At 36.7% G+C, this 18282-nt stretch overlaps 1 protein-coding gene across 1 annotated transcript in view; it reads right to left on the reverse strand.

The window, feature by feature from the left end:
• Positions 1–22: 22 nt before the first annotated feature.
• Positions 23–18282, reverse strand: part of LOC131901568 (probable alcohol sulfotransferase) — a 37775-nt gene continuing 19515 nt past the window's right edge. Inside the window, exons 4-6 of the mRNA XM_059252682.1 lie at positions 15453–15547; positions 4319–4496; positions 23–135 (exon numbers count right to left, since the gene is read on the reverse strand). Of these exons, the coding sequence (XP_059108665.1) occupies positions 23–135; positions 4319–4496; positions 15453–15547 (386 nt within the window). The remainder of the gene's footprint in view (positions 136–4318; positions 4497–15452; positions 15548–18282) is intronic.

Below are 18282 nucleotides of genomic sequence, written 5' to 3' on the forward strand. Positions count from 1 at the left end.
AAGATTTTAAAGTTTTAAGAATTTATTTCCATGGAAACAGCCCTGGAGGAAAACCAGCCATTTTCTCCTGGAATACTTTATCAAAGGTTTCAGCTTCAGTTACTGTAAAGTGATTCTTCCAGTCCCCAGCCACACCTGGAAAATGTGAAGCAGACACAGAGATAGGTTAATGATGATTATAAATCTGTTCTCGTTCCTTTATTCACATGATGTAACCCTCTGCGTAAGTAGGAACACACAGTCAATAAAGTAGAACTAACAGTTACTCTATGGAGAATGATTCTTATGCTTTGAAAAATATGCAAACAGACTTGTACCTCTGTGTAAGTAATGTCTACCATTTCTTATACCAATATATCAACTCCACAATATAACAACATAAACACTGGATCTATATTTTTAATGTCCAGATTATTTCTCCTTCTCATTAGACATTCTTCCATTATACTATTGAGCTCAGCAGAGTTTCATACCTCAATTATTCAAACACATTTCAATTGTTCTTTCTTTCTTTTAGGGTTTACTTATAACTGTTCTGCAAACTATACCAGCAACTTTTAAAACACCTTTTAAAATTAATTCTAATTATGTGTCTGTAGCTGCATATGAATGCACATGCCTGCAGAGGTTGAAGATATCAGATACCATGGAGCTGGATATAAACACAATGGTGAGTTACATGTCAGTCATCTTGATATTTCCATCAGATACAAGAGACACAGATACTGTCTGCTGAGAGCATCCCAGGATGTCTGTTCTCAGTTAGTATGGATTTTGGTGATGTGTGAAGATGATTTCATTCCCAGTATTTTTTTGAACCATACCTTGGTTCTCATAACCACATTCTAGGAGGTCTTTAGGTTTGGACTTAGAGATTTCAAATAGTCCACCTTCTCACATTGTATTATGTGTTCCTTAACCATGAAGTGCTGATGTGTTCCACATAGTCACTTGTTCTTTTGTTTCCTTATTTGTGTGATGGTGACCATCTCTTCCTATCTCCTCTCCATGTAGAATTCTACAGGTCCCATCCTTGCTGTATTTTATTTCATAGCTGTGACACTTTGATGAATTTCCTCTTTTTAAACATGCTTGAAATATGCATGTAATATGTTTGAAAAGTAAAGTATTTCTTAAATTGTCAAAGGCTTCATTTATCAAAGTGTATCAGACATACAAAACACTCTCAGTATGGAATTATTGATAGGATTAATGAATGAGTAAGGAAGATAGTGGCCTTGTTGCCATTTTGCTGATGAAGAAAAATTAGTCCTTGAGATCTTACCAGCATTATAGTGATGCATGTAGATTGGAAGCCAAAAGACTGACAATAGAAGTCATGTTTTTTCCTTACTAAAATACAATCTCTGTGTATCACATAAGTTAACTTTAAATGTCCAGTGGTACACATTAAAGGAAATATAATTATTGATACACAATATTCAAATAATATACCATTACTTGCAGTGACTGTAAGAGTTTCATCTATTAATAATGCAATCTATCAATGCCCATTGCTACTTTCAGCTTCATTATTATACTCATTATTGAAACAAGTTGTGTTATTGAATCCCACAGCAATCTTGATCCTCATAAGCCAGACTGGATGCTGAGCTACCAGAATCTCAGCAAATTCAATGTGTCTGCCAAATGGAGTGAATCAGTCCAGATGAGAGAATCATGTTTGTGGAGTGTACACATGAAGTTCTCAGTCCAACCATCTCAAAATCTTGTGTACCATTCATGCATATATTTTTCTTCAGTGCTTCTTTCTAAAAACCTCCTGATACTCTGATGTGTCCAGGGTCAGTCTAATCCTAATGCACAGTGGCTTAACTCTTGTTGGAAAGGAACTTTCTCCTAGTTTAGGAGGCTGCAGGTCTTATAAAATGTTGTTGTCCATACCCTCCTGGCTTTTTTGGCCTGTAGATAGTGGGCTTCTCCATAGGTCTTCTTCCCTCTGTGTCTCTTAATATCTTCTTTGTTACACCAGAGAAAATGATTACTGACACAAGTCCTCTTGTCTAGTAAATATCTACTGTGAACTAATGAGGGTCAAAACCTTGGAAGTTTGTCAGAAGACATTTCCTCTCATATGTCTTGATTGTGACAATGTCTTTAAAAAAGTTATGTCAACCAAACAGAACATCTCTCTGGTCTGTATTTCCTGAAGTATCTAAATATTGAATCATAATGACCAAAATTGTTTGTGGAAAATTTTTCATTGGAGCTTTAAACTAAATTAAAACCATCTAGCCAGATAAGTGATTCTCCCAGGTAAATAGTAGCTCTTCAGATTATCTCTCTAGAGGCAAGGAAATATATCTCTCTGGTGTCCTGAGAAAAGCAACTAAAGGACATCAAAAGTAAGTCGAGAGAATTCCTCTTGTTCAAAGCTAGTATAACATTTAACATAACTTTTCATGCATTATGATTTAAGGATTAGGTATCTAATGGTAAGTGATGAAATAAATTTTAGAATTAATCTTTGACCTGCTAATACTTTCCAGATTAAAAAAGGAATCAATCTAATGTAGGAATTAAGATCAACATTTTCCTCATTCTTCTTATTCTTTTCAAATTGTTTCCCACCATATGCATCTCAGCAACTTCTGCACTGGAGTCATGAATCAGGGTGAAAGGCATAATGAAGTTTGTCTCCCCCTTCATTGACCTCGTTTCCTGTGGGATGCATGGCTTATAGTGAGTTTAATACAAGGAAAACAATTTCTCAGAATAAAAGTTATCTTCAAATACAAAAGAAATGGGTGTCTTATATGACCATTATGATAATTAAAGCCCATATGACTTTAGGGACCATATCCAGTTTTTTGAAATAACTACTATATATTTTTCTCCTAAAAAATATAATACAAGGAAATACTATGTTTTAGAAGAGACTAAACTAAGATCCCAATGTGGTCTCATTCTGGAAAAACATAGATGGAAAAGAGGAAATTACATTTTTCCTCATGTAATTTTGTTCCAAATTCTATTTCATCTCCTCCAGTGTGTCTCAGATAAAACTTTTGTTAGTTTCAGTAGCCTTTCTCTATTAAACAAGCCACCATTTTGTTTTGGCATTTCATTGAAGCCATTTATGTACACATACTCTTTTATCTCTGCAGAACTATTATTCATTTCAGGAAATCCAATAATGGGCTATTTCTTTTTTTTACTTGAGATCTTCAGTTCTTGTACAGAGAACTCTATCTCCTTAGACTCTGGAGTAAAGGAGTCTAAGGTTATGTGTCAATGGCAGTGGACCCTCCCATAGGCCTCAGTTCTTAGTATATAGATGACCATTTCTTGCATTGACATGTTTGTGTGCCCAAATCTGAGTGTAATTTCCTCTTGTGAGGATACCAGGAGTATTAAATTAAATGCAATACACTAATGACTTTAACTCACTTATCTCTCTATATATTCCTAATGTCCTTAGAGTCTTGTGACCTGATCCTCACACTGTAGGTTGGAGGTTGACTGAAGATTAAGAATGAAGCATGTAAGTAATTAGAAGAGGAAAATTAAATACCTAACTCTCCACTTCCTGCATTTATTCCCAAGTTCTTTAGTCATCCCCAAATACCTCACATCTAACTCATTCCTTCTTAAACCCTGAGTCCCACCTCACCAATTATTCACTAATTTGGTGTGGTGTATTCTGGCAGTCACTCCTCAACTGCACAGCTAGGAAACCATACCCAGAATTTGCTTATAGCATAGAGAGGTGGCACAGACATAGAGAAGATGGATATTCCCATTCCAATGGAGACAATTCAGAAAAAAACAGTAACTATGATCATGAAGCAATCCAAATTGAGCTTGGCAAATGCCATCATATTTTAACACTGGAGGATAATTCACTTAGTCCTTATAAGTTCTACTCTTAGCCTGTAGTGTATCAGCAACCTTGACCTGTTGGACATCTTTTGCAGCAGTGAATGGAAGTGTATTTTGGGATTATCATCTAATATATACCTTTGGTTCTTTCCATTAAACATTTTCTTTAGAGTTTAGGGCTATGATACAGAGAGCCTAACAAAGACTCACAAAAACATGTCTCTCATATTCCATTGAGGATATTAGACACAACCCTCTAAAAACCCAAGATCATCTCCAAGATGTTTTCAGAAACTTTTCAGAGTTTCTGAAGTCCATGTCATCACCACAGAAAGATTCCACTGCAAGGTCTCTGAGAAACTATGAGAGATGAGCAATGAATGTTGACACATTCACAACAATTTCTTACAGCCTCATTGGAACAAAAAACCCTCCACATATTCTGACATATTTGGGGACTAAAGAGTTTCTTCACCTTTTCTCATGAGGACCAAACCATTAGTAATTATATCTTCTGAGATAAGACTAAAATTAGACATTTTGTTTTCTTTCATGGCTTGGAAGGAGCTGTACTTGAGGACCAGATCTAGCTCATCTGGCTCCAGTTTCTTTCCTAGGAAGTCACAGATCTTCTCTATGGTTCCCCTTGTATTCTAAAAGAAGAATCAAAACAAAAATGAGGTTAATAATTAGAGAATTCTGAGAAAACAGATGCAGAGAAGGTAACTACAGATGGAGGATGGAAAAAGAAACATGAAGAATGAAATGGTACCACGAAATGAGAAAATATTGAATTGGGTTTAGGAAAGAAGCAGGCCTTGTAAAGAGGGCAAGAGTCACACACAACATTTGTATATTTAGTCAGCTTGCAATGTGACTGATCTCTGGCCCCTAAAACACAGAAGCTGTGATTTTTTTTATGGAGGAGTTAATATTAGACGGGTTTCATTTAACTTAGAATGTCCTCAAATTTACTTTGTATTGAATGAAGACCTTAAACTTTTGATCATCTTGACTTCAACTGTCTATTGCTATATTCACAGGTGTATGCCAATCTACTTACTAAATGCAATGGGATTTTTGTCTTGAGACAGTATGCTATGGAGGGAGTCCTATCTGGTCTGATGCAAATTGCTGTGGAGACCAGACTGACCTCAAACACAAAGAAATTTTTCCCCTTAAGTGCTAGCATTAAAATTGTGCACCACCATACCTAACCTGCCCTCAGAAGTTTAAAGATACTTATAGAAATACTTCTAGAAAGCAGTCAATGTGAGTGAAGGCAATATGCACAAAAAATTTGATAGAGGTTCATGTTTATGTCAAAGGATACTTTTTCCTATGGGTAACTGAGCAAAGCATAGATTTAAAACACTTTAATAAAAATGTTCTCAATAATTTTTACTTGGGGCTACTGCCAATATGTTATTTTGTTTTGAATTATGATTTCATGCTGTTACTTAGATGGGCATCAAATTCACAACCTTTTTACCTCAGACCCCCCACTGGGATTATAACTGTGCACTGCCACAACTGGCTCAATTCTAGAAGTTAGTCATAAGAATGCAAAATTTTGGAATAAGGAAGACTTTGCTTAGAATCCAAGCCCTACAAATGGGCTCATAAAGGAATTTTTGGCTCTAAACTTTTACTACAAATTTTATCACAGATTCAGTTAATATTTAATGTAAAGGTGAACAACCATGGCAATAACTGAAAACAGTGCATTGAATGGTTGCAAAGGAGACTTATGGGAAAATGAATAAGCATGCAGCAGAGGTGGTTAATGAAGTTTCCTGGGAAAAATTGAATTTTATAATGAAAAATTCAAATATTTCTCAAAAGACAAAGTATCTGATGGATGGCTTTGTTTTTTACATAGAAAATTTCTACCCCTGGAAGATAAAATCAAGAGAGCAAAATATTTTGGAATGATTCAATTTTTCTGTTTTTGTTTATCCTTAATATATTTCATCAAAGATTACTTTTCTGACTCATGCCAGGGAAGTAGGTTGGCTGACCACATATTTTCTCCTTTTCCTCTTTTCTTCCAGTTCCAACTCTGAAGTGTCATACCAACACCTCCCTCCATCAGGAGTGGATCCCAAAGAGCTTCTCCTCTTATCCTGAGTCTTCCAACTCATAAGATTATCCCAAGCCCTTACTTCAACTGGCCCTCCTTGGGAATCCACAGATTACTCTGGCCAGGGAAATGTAAGCTAACTATAGATTTTTGGCTCACTCTCCAATCCTTTGAGTCCCATCCCCCAGTGTTATCCCCAGTTCTGCATCAAAACACCTACATCAGACACCTCCATCTCTAGTGGATTTCAGAGACCCTCCCAAATACCCCTACCATAAATTGTTGATTGGTCCCACACCTCAAGTCAATCAACCATTTCCCAAGAACCCAAGGCAAAACTGGGTATGGAAGTAGTAGACTCAATGCAGAGCTTTATCTCTCCATTTCCTCCTCAAGTCCATTCTCCTAGTTTCACCCTCATCTCTTTGCAGAACACCTGCTATAGTCTCTCCCCAAAATTCCCCAATATGATGTATATACCATAGGCCTTATTCTCCAAAGTTCCTTCTACCTACTCATTGTTTTCCCCTCACCTCCAGATAAAGAAGACACTCAATAAGGACCCACAGGTCACTCTGAAAGCAAGTAGGCTAACTGTAGATGCTCACGTCTACCTGTGTTATCCCAAGGCCAATCATTCAGTTTCATTCACAGCTTTATATCCAAATTTTGCTGTGGCCTGTCCTCACTCAGCACCCCCTTTCCAGGTGGTTATCTATGCAGTTCCTGCAGAAAACTCTGCTTTCTTCCATGCTGGCGTCCTTCCTCCCCACTCCTAGACCACCTTATTTTCTAAGTGCTATGGAATGTTCCTGTACTCTGTATAAATTATGCCCAGCTGGTTCATTGAAAAAGCTGACTGACCAATAGCCAAGCAAGATACAGTTAGGCAATAAAATCAAAGTATGGGGGAGGAAATGAAAAGCAGAGTGGATTGAGCCACTGAAGAAGCAAGATGTTATAGGCAGGTGAAACCACAGGACATGTGGCAATACATAGATTAATAAATATGGGTTAATTTAAATGTAAGATCTTGTTAGTAGCAAGCTTGAGCTATTGGCTGAGCTTTTTGATGTTAATATAAGCCTCTGAGTGGTAATTTGAGAACTGGCTTTTGGGAGAGAAATGTCCATTTACATATGGCACCCAATGTGTGTCCCACAGTGCTGGAGGTCCTAAAAAGGCTTCTAGACACATAAAAACAGAGCCAAGAAGCTTTATCATTCATGCCTCTCATGTGGGCCACTATAGAGAGACACATCCCCTGGCTGTGACGTGTGGACTTGACCTGCAGCATGGCAAGTTATTACAGTCTCACACAGGATGATGTACAGAGAGGCATCTCCCAGCCACATGGTAGGTGGCAAATTTAGGTTTTTTTGCTCAAAAAGACAGAAAGGGTTAGAGGTACACAGTAAGGACAAATTTAGACATAAAGGCCTCTAAGTTGATCACAGTTTGTTTGGAAAACGTGTGTAGGCTTGGGATAGGAAGAGAAAGGATAGAAACAGTCATAGATTTAAAATGATTTAACAATAATTAAGTAAAATTCTTAAAAAAGAATTCGAATAAAAAAATTATGATAAGCCATGTACAGTCAAAAAACACAGAGAGTCTAAATTCCGTATTATGTTGTGTGTTGTGTTTAGATTTTTTGACTGTTAATGAGTGAATGATAACATCTGAGAGACATTTGATTGTGAAAGCTATTAAATTAAACCAATCTATATATTTAAAATTATCTTGATTTCAAAATTTAAGTCAAAAGGTATGTTAATTAGAGGAGAGGATATGCTTTTATTTCCACAAAAAATAAGAGCCTATGGATTCACCTTGGGTCAAAGAAAATCAGGTTTGATCAAGAAAGATCCCCTAAAATCCTGACTACAGACATGAGAAAGCAAACCTAAAGTAAATACAAGAGAAATGGTGTATATTTTACCTGCTCCAACATAAAACAAAAAAAAAATTATTTTTGGCTAGTTTGTGTACAATGCACAGTTTATATTTTTAATAAAGATACATATATATAATATATAATATATATATATTATATATATATTTTTTCTTTCAGACCAAGTGGACAAAATACCAATAAAAATGTTGAGGGTGATCCAACATCCAAAATAGCATTAATATGGCTAGCTGAGCTGACCCAGGCTCACAAAATATTCAAGCCAAATCTTAACAATTATCCTGCTTTTCTCAGAGTTCCTGAAATTTTACCAGTACCTACCAATCAGCTGTAAGTATTCTAGAAATCTAGACCTACAGTCCCAAAATATTGATTATAAATGTTTGTTTTCATTTAAGAAGGGTTGGTTGCAATTTGAAAGTGATCATAATCTCTTTCTAAAAGCAGAAAGGGGATATGATACAGAAATGATGGAAATAAATTAGATCATTATGATAGGAAAAAAGAGTAGATTATGGAATATTTAATCCCCTCAAACAATTGTTAAACTCTAAATATTTTACATTGGAATGAATTTTACTTTATTTATATAAATTTAATGTTACTTTTGTAATAATGTATGTATACTACTACTATTTCTTAAGGCAATTTTTATGCAACTCAATAATAAATGTAATGTATAATTAAGCAATACAGATCAGTATTCATCTGTAATAGTCAAATTTATAGTCTTGTCAGTTAGATGTTCTAGGTATACAAACATGTATTTTAAATAGATAGGTAATCTTCCAAACATTCAAAGAACTACAAAATATGACATTATAAATGTTTTAATAATTTAAGCTTTTCATGAAAGTGAGATATGTCTGTCCTGGCAGAACCAATCTACTTCAGAATAGATGATGAACATCAAAGAAACTGTATGGAGTATTTTTTTGTTTTTGTTTTTTAATAAATAAAGCTAGTAATGTGGTCAATGAAATGGCCTTTGCTTCAATTGCTGTCAGTCTCTGTAAAACCTGGGTCATGATAATGTAACAAGTGGTAATTGCCAAACTTTGCCAAGACAAGGTAGGAAGTCTTTCAGAATTCTCTGCTTCACACTAAAGTCTGCAAAATATTCCAGGACTGTATGCCAAAGATGGATTCCCCATCATTGCAGAGGATCTTTGGGTGACTGTTGATATAGCCTGATGTCCCTGTTTTTAAGTAATATTTCATCCTTCTCGGATTTGATGGAGTTGGAGAATAAGTAGTTATAAATAAATATTTCTTAGTTATAACGGAAAGAAAATTAGATACAAAACTTTAGACTAAGATAAGTTAGATAATAATTTTATCTACTTTTGCCAAACGCAAAGGGATTGGGTATTGGTACTGTAATTCTTAATAATTTTTCCATTTTATATAGCTTTACTATGCTAATGCTAAAACCTTCCTATTAATTTAGACAAAAAAGAGGGAAATGTTGTGGAATATTTCTATACCCTGTGTAAATTATGTTCTGATTGGTTTAATAAAGAAGCGTATTGACCAATACCCCAGCTGGATGAGGTTAGGTAGAAAACTAAACTACAGAGGGGAAGAAGAAGGGCACAGTTGACAGACGCAACTGAGATGCCCAAGGAGCAAGGTGCTGGAGGACAGGTAAAGCCACAGGACTTGTGACAATACAAAGATTAATAAAAATGGGTTAATTTAAATGTAAAAGTGAGAAATCAAACCAAAATTATTCAAAAAAGAATTTGGAGGATATTTTATACTTATTCAGGTAAAAATCCACCACGATGACATTTCAATTCTTGACATTTATTCTCCAAATGCAACAGCACTCATATTTGTAAGAGAAACATGACTAACACTTAAATCAAATGCCAAATCCCAAACATTTATACTGGGACACTTCAGAGGCTCATTCCTACAAATGGACATGCCATCCAGAAGAAAATTAAACAGATAAATAATGGAATTATCAAACATTATGGTGCAAATGACCAGGACATAAACCTATAGTACATTTCACCCAAACACAAAGGAGTTATACGTGTTTCCCAATCCCTAATAGAACCTTCTCCAAAATTGATCATATACTCAGTCACAAATCAAGTATCCACACATCAAAAAAATTGAAATAACCCACTATATACTATGAGACCACTGTGAGTAAAATTTGCATTTCAAAAGCAACAGACACTATAAAAAGCCTATAAAATCATGAAAACTGAAAAACTCCCAACTGAATTAACAATAAGTCAAGAAAGAAATAAAGTTATTAAACACTTCTTAGAATTCAATTAAAATTATTCCATGACCTACTGAATCTAATGGGACACAATTAAAGCTATGTTAAGAGAAGCCGCATAGCACTAAGAACCTGATACAGAAAATCTGGTATATTTATATAATGGAGTATTACTCAGCTGTTAAAAACAATGACATCATTAAATTTGAAGACAAACTGATGGATGTAGAACAGATAGTCATGATTAAGGCAATTCTGACACAGAAATACAAGAATGGTATGTACTCAATCATAAGTGACTATTACGTAGAAAGTAAAGGAGAACCAAGCTACAACTGACAGACCAAGAGAAACTAAATAACTAGGTATGCCCAAGGGGGTATGCATGAGACTCACTGTGAGAAAGTAAAATGAACATTGCTAGTGGATGGAGGAGGGACTTAGAAAGGAGAATGAGGATGGGAACAGGAGGGATCATGTGGGTGGAGGATGGGTTGAGAGAGAATTAGGAGAGACAATGGGATATGGAGCATCACTGGGATGAGATGGAAACCTAGAGCAATGGAAACACTCAGGAATCTATGAGGGTGACCTAGTAACATAGACTATGTCAGCTGATCTAGCCATCTCCTGTAACCAGGCAAGATTTCCTGTGGAAGGACTGGGACACCAGCCCAGCCACAAAGCCTTCAACCTACAATCTGTCCTGCTGACAAAAGTTGCTTGGGTAAAGATGTGGCAGAAATTGGGGGAATGAACAAGTAATGACTGGCAGAGCACAGACCCATATCCTGAGAGGGACTCCCCTCTGTGGGCTAGCACCCAGAGGCAGTATACCCCAGAGATTTAGGATAGCAAAAATGTGAATGGCAAAGGAAGTCAATGAAATGATACACTGCTTTTCTCATAGATTGATGTTTAGTACAACTGTTCATCACATAGGCTTCACCACAAAGCAACTGATGGAAAAATATGCAGATACTACAGCCAAACATTAGGTGGAGCTCACAAATATCCTTCAGAACAGGGCAAGGCTGGAGTGTAGGGCCCAGTGATATCAAAGTCACCAAAAGAAAATCCACAGAATCAACTAACCTGGGCTCATAGGGGCTCATAGACAGAACAAACAACAGTGGACCTCCATGAGACTGATATAGGTGCTGTGCATATATATTACAGTTATGTAACTTAGTGTTCATGTGAAACTCCTAATAATGAGAGCAGGGGGAGTCTCTGACTCTTGTGATTCCGTTCAACACCCTTTTCTGATACCAGATTACCTCATCCAGCCTTAATAGAAAAGGAAGAGACTAATCACCTGGCTATTTGATATACCATGGCTACCTGAAATCATTGGGAGGCCCACCAGTATCTGAAGAGTAACAGTGGAGGGGAATGGAGTGGGTGGGAGTAGTGTTGGAGGAAGTAGGAAGAGGGGAGTGAGGGAAATTTTGGTTTGGATGAAAAAACAAAAATAAATAAATAAATAAACCAAAAATAAATCATGAATATAACTCTCTAACCTAAAGAAGGAAATGCCTATCAAAGTAAAAAAATATGAGGAACCCAAAATAGACAACAGAAAAAAACAGACAATCAGGAAAAAAAGTTCATTCAGCTCATAATCATAATGAAAGAACTGAACATGGAGAACAAGTTATGGATGGATAGTCAAGGCCTGGAATGGGATAATCAAATGAGAAGGGAGGAGAGGGACTTGAAGGAGGGAGGGAATATGAGGAGTGACAGCTACAATTAAGGAATACACCAGTGAATGTATGAAAACCTAGTACAATACATCTTCTTAAAATATATACACATATGATTATCATCTAAATAATATTACCAAATAATGGGGGAGATCGTTTTCCAAATGACCATCTCTTGTCTGGTATTGGGTTACACCTAATAAGTTCTTGGCCAAAGGGATTCCACAGGACCCCTAACACAAGCCTTTGCCAAGACTATAGGTTGCTCTCCACAAACTGACAGCAAGGACTCATTGCTGAAGACAACACCTTTATCACTCATCAACCATGGAAATGCTGGTGATTACATACAGCTTTAAGCTCCGCATTCCATCATCATTATTAAAAGATGGTACTATGCATACTATCTAAAGAGAAATGCAAACGTTAATCTAGCCACAAATACTTTGATCTACAATTTTGTCCTGAGAGATATGCTAGAGTAATGTTTGCACAAAGCTCATGGGAGGAAATAACCAATAATTTATTTTACTTAAGGCCCACTTCATGAGATGGAATCCATACCTGACACTGCTTTGCTGACCAGAGGTTAGATAGCCTGGGGACCTAGTGTAAAGGAAACTAATACTGATCTAACAATTTAGTGACAAAATGACTCCTAACGATATACTGCTATGCTCAGATTTGTGCCTTGTTCAGCCATCATCAGAGAAGCTTTCTCCTGAAGCTGGCAAGAACAAATAAGAGACCCTCAGACAGACATTACACAGAGTGAATACTTTTGAACAAATCAGTTCTTAATGGTATGTTTCCACTAAATCCCTCCCTCTATAGCTCAGAGAACTCCTACTCAGAAGAAGAAAGTGTAAGAGCCAGAGAGGAGGGAGGACATGAAGAAAACAAGGCCCTCCACATCAGCACGAGAAAAACACATTGAAGCCACATTCTGCAGCATGCTGCACTGTGCTCCATGTCTGTACCAGTTCTCTACTTATAAATTAGAGTTTCTAGTTTCATGGTTTTATGGGCTTCCCAATTGATCAAACATAGAGATCACTGATTTTTGTGCCATTTCTTGTGATGCTTTTGTTCTGGTGATTTGTCTTGTCCAACTCTAAGATGAAAGTATTGTTTCATCATATTGTACCTTATTTTGTTATAATTTCTAAAAATGAATGAATGAAAGAATGAGTGAATGAATGAATGAAAATCTAGCCACTGGGGTAAAGGTTAACACCTGAACTGTCATTTATACCTGCTGAGAGAGGGAAAATCATGTTTCTGCAGTGCAGTGACCCTGTATATATCAACCACTCTAGGGCAGTCTTCATGTTCAGGAGTAATTGACTGACATATAATAGACTCCATAGTTTTGTGTGTGTGTGTGGGGGGGTGCTCACATTTGGTTACACTTTGGTGTTTTACTTTTGTTCCTTTTTTTTATTAGTATTAGAAATTTTCTATTCATTTTACATACTGACCACAGATCCCTTTCCTTACCTTCCTCTGACCCCCATAGCCTTCCCCCTCAACCCACATCCCCATTTCCGTCTCCTCCAATGTGAGACCTACGATGGAGAGTCAGCAGAGCCTGATATACTCAGTTGAAGCAGGTCCAAGCCCCTACTCTGCTGTGGATATCTATTGCTCTGTATAAATAAAAACCGATTGGCTGGTGGCGAGGCAGGAAGTATAGGTGGGACTAACAGAGAGGAGAAAAGAGGAAACAGGAAGGCAGAGGAGAGACTGCCTGGAGCTGCAGCCAGGACAAGGAAGATGTAAAGTACCGGTAAGCCATGAGCCACATGGCAAAGTAAAGATTAATATAAATGGGCTAAATATAAGAGTAAGAGCTAGACAATGATAGGCCTGAGCTAACAGCCAAGCAGTTTAAATAATGTAAGAGTCTGTGTGTTAATTTTATAAGTGGGCTCTGGGACTGGCAGGACTTGGCGGCGGGAGCTGGAGAGAAATTCTCCAGTAACACTACTCCTGCACCAAGGTTGTGTATGTTGTCCCACCCTAGGATGTGTGAACTCTCCAAAGCCTGCTATGCACAGGGATGGTCCCTGATCCCACTGTCAGGGGGCCCATATAGCAGAGCAAACTACTCAACTCTCTTGCCTGTGCAGAGGGCCTAGTCCAGTCTCAAAGTGTTTTTCTCTTTTGCTATTGTTTTCATTTGGGAAATTTTTTTAACAAGGAATTTAAAGTTGGATGTGTAAGGAAGGGGAGACGATTTGGAAAGAATTGTGTAAGGGAAAGAATCTGATCAAAATATATTTAAATTGCCATGTGTGGTGGTGCTCGACATTAATCCCAGCACTCAGGAGGCAGAGGCAGGCAGATTTCTGCATGTTCAAGGCAAGGCTTGGCTACAAATTGAATTCCAGGACAGGCTCCAAAATAATATATAATTAATAATTGTTTTAAACAATAAAATATATAATAAGAGAAAATAAAATCAACAAAAAAGTTACAACTATCAGCAGCCTTTGTCATCACTAGAATCTACTTCTATAAGGTTAGCAGTGGCTGTAAGACTGCTTCTCCTTAACTAAATTTTTGAAGAATTCTGAAGCTGGACAAGTATTTTTTCTGACAGACTGCTTGCTCAGGACAATTTTGTTTTGCTCAATAAAAAGTACAATTGATATCTTTATCATTGATTATAAGTGTGTAAATGATGGTTGCATTTCACATATAACCTTCAAACTACTTAAATTTTTGAATTGCTAATCAAATGATAATACTTTCTTACTTATATGCTTGGTTTCATTATTATGTGCCCATCATTAGAGGGAAGATTTTTTTTAATTACATGAAAATAAATTAGACAAATGAACTTCAAAATTATTTTCCTGAGTAGTCTTTTGAAACAAGGTCTCTTGTACCCATGGTTGGCCTCAAACACACCAGACAACCAAGGATGGCCTGTGGTTCTTAGTCAGTCACTACCTCTCAGTGCAAGGTTTACAATTATGTGACACCCTGCCAAGATATGGGTTTTTTTATGTTTAAAGTAAGAGATATTTGTGACATGCACGTATTACTTAAAAATATTTATGACTTTCAGTGGGACATTTCAATGAAATGAAACCTGCAAAATAACATAAGGGTATGGCCTATCAGAGTATTTAGATATATTTCATTACTTAGTGTTGAAACATTTTAGATATTCTCTTCTAAGAGTATTGAAATTTCCAGTGTCTCCTAGCTAACCATGCAGAAACCCTCAGTACTTCAGAGCACAGGACACCTTCCTCCCTGAAAGATTGCATGCCTTTTTCCCCTCTTCTTTTCATCAAAGGGAGATGGCATACATTTCGGCACACCAGTGGTGTGACACTGTTTACCCCTTCCCCACTATCACTGGGTTATCAACTGTATCAAAATTGTTGCATAGACAGAATTGAAACACCACTAGAACAAGTTTGAGCTACCCCAACCTCCTTCAGGGTTAAGTAGGGTGACTAGGAGGCTGGAGAGTAAATGACAGATGCACCTTAATAAAGGAAATAGGGTATAATATCACATTTAGTGATTCTTCATGACCCTACCAGTGATAGAGTAGGTGGAAAAGGGATACTGAACAATGTGGGGTGCTGCATGGGCTGAATTGCTAAAGGAATTTATGATTGCTGTAAGAATGACAGTTACCTTTTTCATGTCTTCATAGCTGAGTAACAGGAAGTTGTCATTTCCTCTCATAGACAGCCAGCCACGGGTGTGCTCAAACCATGATCCATATAGCACTGTGTGAAAGGGGAAGGAAATTATTGATTACAAAGAATAAAATTGAGGTCTGCCTGTTATTATTCACTTTCCACAAATGGCAGACACTTTACTAAGAAAAACAAAACCAGTATTTACAGCATTTAATGTGATATTTTATATAGCCATGTCAGAGGAGCAGTAGGCAGCAACTGAAGATCAGTAGGTTAGTCCACCAGGAAGGAAAGTTCTAATGGGTGAATCTCAGATAGGTAAGGCCCCAAAGGCTTTGGCTCTAGAATGTCTTTTGCTAATGTTGCCCCTTAACATTTTTGCCACTGTTATTTTCCTATGGTATCTAGCATGGTGTGAATGCATGTGGGAAGATCCCCACTTCCCTTAATTTATTATGACTATCTCCAGGAAATATCCCATTCTACTGGGCATTTTAATTTGTGGATTATTATAAAAATGATTCCCTCCTAAGCTATTCTGTTTAGAGCAATGATTTTATACAAAATAATAGTGTTGGTTTAAACGGCATTTTGGTTATTTGGGTTCTTTAATAAATGTAGTAATTGAATATGATAGAGTTTAGTTGAGTGTAGAAACTAATAAAGTCAAAAGCAAGGTATGGTGTTTCCCCTGCCCATGATAAAGCATGGACTGCAGAGGATAGAAAATAAGAACAAGGAAATTACACATACCTAGTTTCTTTTGAGGATCCATATGGATTGTGGTTTAGATTAATGATTAAGAAAAACAATTGTGTTGTAGAATATTTTTAAAAGTATGTTACTTTTTTATGCTGAATTTGTTTAACTCTGTGAAATTGTGTTATTGCACCTTTCTAAACACCTGATGGTCTAATAAAGATGTGAAGCCAATAGTGAGGCACGAGAAAGGACAGAAGGGGCTGGCAGGCAGAGAACATATAGAAGAATTCTGGGAGTAAAAAAGATCAATGAATGAGAAAGAAATAGAAAGACATCAGAGTCAGCCAACCAGATACACAGCCAGTGCCAGTAGGAGTAAGAATAAGAGTAAGATTTACAGATGTAAGAGAATGGGAAAATCCCAGAGGCAAAAGGTAGATGAGTTAATTGAAGTTAAGGAAAGAGGGCAAGAAACAAGTCAAACTAAGCCCAGGTGTTTACAAGTAAGAATAAGCCTCCTTGTGCGATACATTTGGAAGCTGAGTGGTAGACCACCCAAAAGAGGAAAAATGAACAACAACACAATTGTGTCCCAAAAGTTAAGCTAGCTCAAGTTCTTTTAATCTTATTTTTAAGAGATGTGACATGGGCTTCAGTGTGCATCATAGCTGAAACAAAGCTTTCAATGTGACTTGCAGATAAGATAAGATATTTTTGTTAATAACTTTGAGGTGAAAAACCTGTGGAAAACATCTAAAGCTTAGAAAGGCACATAGTTGAGTGAGGGACTCATTGAGGTCAAGAAACACAAACAACGCAGCCTAGTTATTATTTGTGGATGGATATTTCTTGTTAGGATGGTTTGGCAATCCAAGATGATGATTAATTCCTTAATTCCTTAAATCCTGATAATTAATTCAAAGACAGAGATTAATTAATGCCCAATTTGCCCTATGCTTCCTGATACAAAAAAAGCTATTGATGAAGGAATACACAATCTGAGTATTTAAAAAACAGAAGACTGATTGTTTTTCATATATAATAACTTAGGTTTGTGACTCTTTTAAGATTATTTATAAGATTACCATTTGAGATAAGTAATAAATCATTGATCTTTCCTTTGTAACCACAAAATTTAGCCTGGCTGTAAAAGAATGGCTGAGAAATACATATTACTTGTTTATATTCTTTTAATCTATACCAAGTTGCTTGGATATGAATGTATGTGGGTTCTTCGGATAATTTGTTTTACATCCATAATGTGTAGGATGTTTAAACATTTGAGGGAAATTGGAAATCATGTTTTCTAACTGTATTCATTGTAATCATGCACTTGAAAAATAGACGTTTTTTTGTAAGTTTTATATTGCCTGCGAGATTTTGTTCAGATATATAAACCTTAAGAGAAACATAGAGAAAATGATGGAGAAGTATAAATGTTTGTGCATATTTCCTCCTTTTTGTTGGCCCCAGAGAGTTAAATTTTGTCCTCTCTCTCACCCCAGCAAATTAAATTTTACACCCTCTGATAGAAAATTCAAGTTAAGTGATTAGTTTGCCGACTCCATGGCTTCCCCTTCAATCCTTGAGCTCCTGAAGGCTGGTCATCATTTCAATGATACCATTTACCACACACACACAGTTAGTAAGCAGATAAAATCCAGTTCATTAGTGAACTCATCACCTCACAGATTTACTACTGATGCCATGAGGAGACATCCTATTAACAAGTAGCAGTAACAAAGGCATGAGTTGGTAAAATGTGATCACCACAGTATAGGAAGCCAGAGGATTCTGAGCATTTCCAGGTTGGGACTTTTTATTACCATCATGTCTGAAGAACACTATTAACTCCTTCTGAGGGATATCTCTTTCCACTAACATTCATCTCTCAGGTTCCACAACTTGTGGATAGTGACTCCTTAAGACCAAAGACACCAAAACATAGACAGCTAGAGATGCTCAAGACATAGTCTTCCATACTCAACCCAATGCTTCATTTACATTCCTAGTACTATTTTAATGTGTTTTCACTAGTCAGAGTGTCCTGACTGTTCCTCATCTAGTTGTGCTGTCTCTTCATGCCTCACCCGCCATTGCAGGCTTGTATTGTTCCCCAT

This window comes from Peromyscus eremicus, unplaced genomic scaffold, assembly GCF_949786415.1.
Source record: "Peromyscus eremicus unplaced genomic scaffold, PerEre_H2_v1 PerEre#2#unplaced_112, whole genome shotgun sequence".
NCBI lineage: Eukaryota > Metazoa > Chordata > Mammalia > Rodentia > Cricetidae > Peromyscus > Peromyscus eremicus.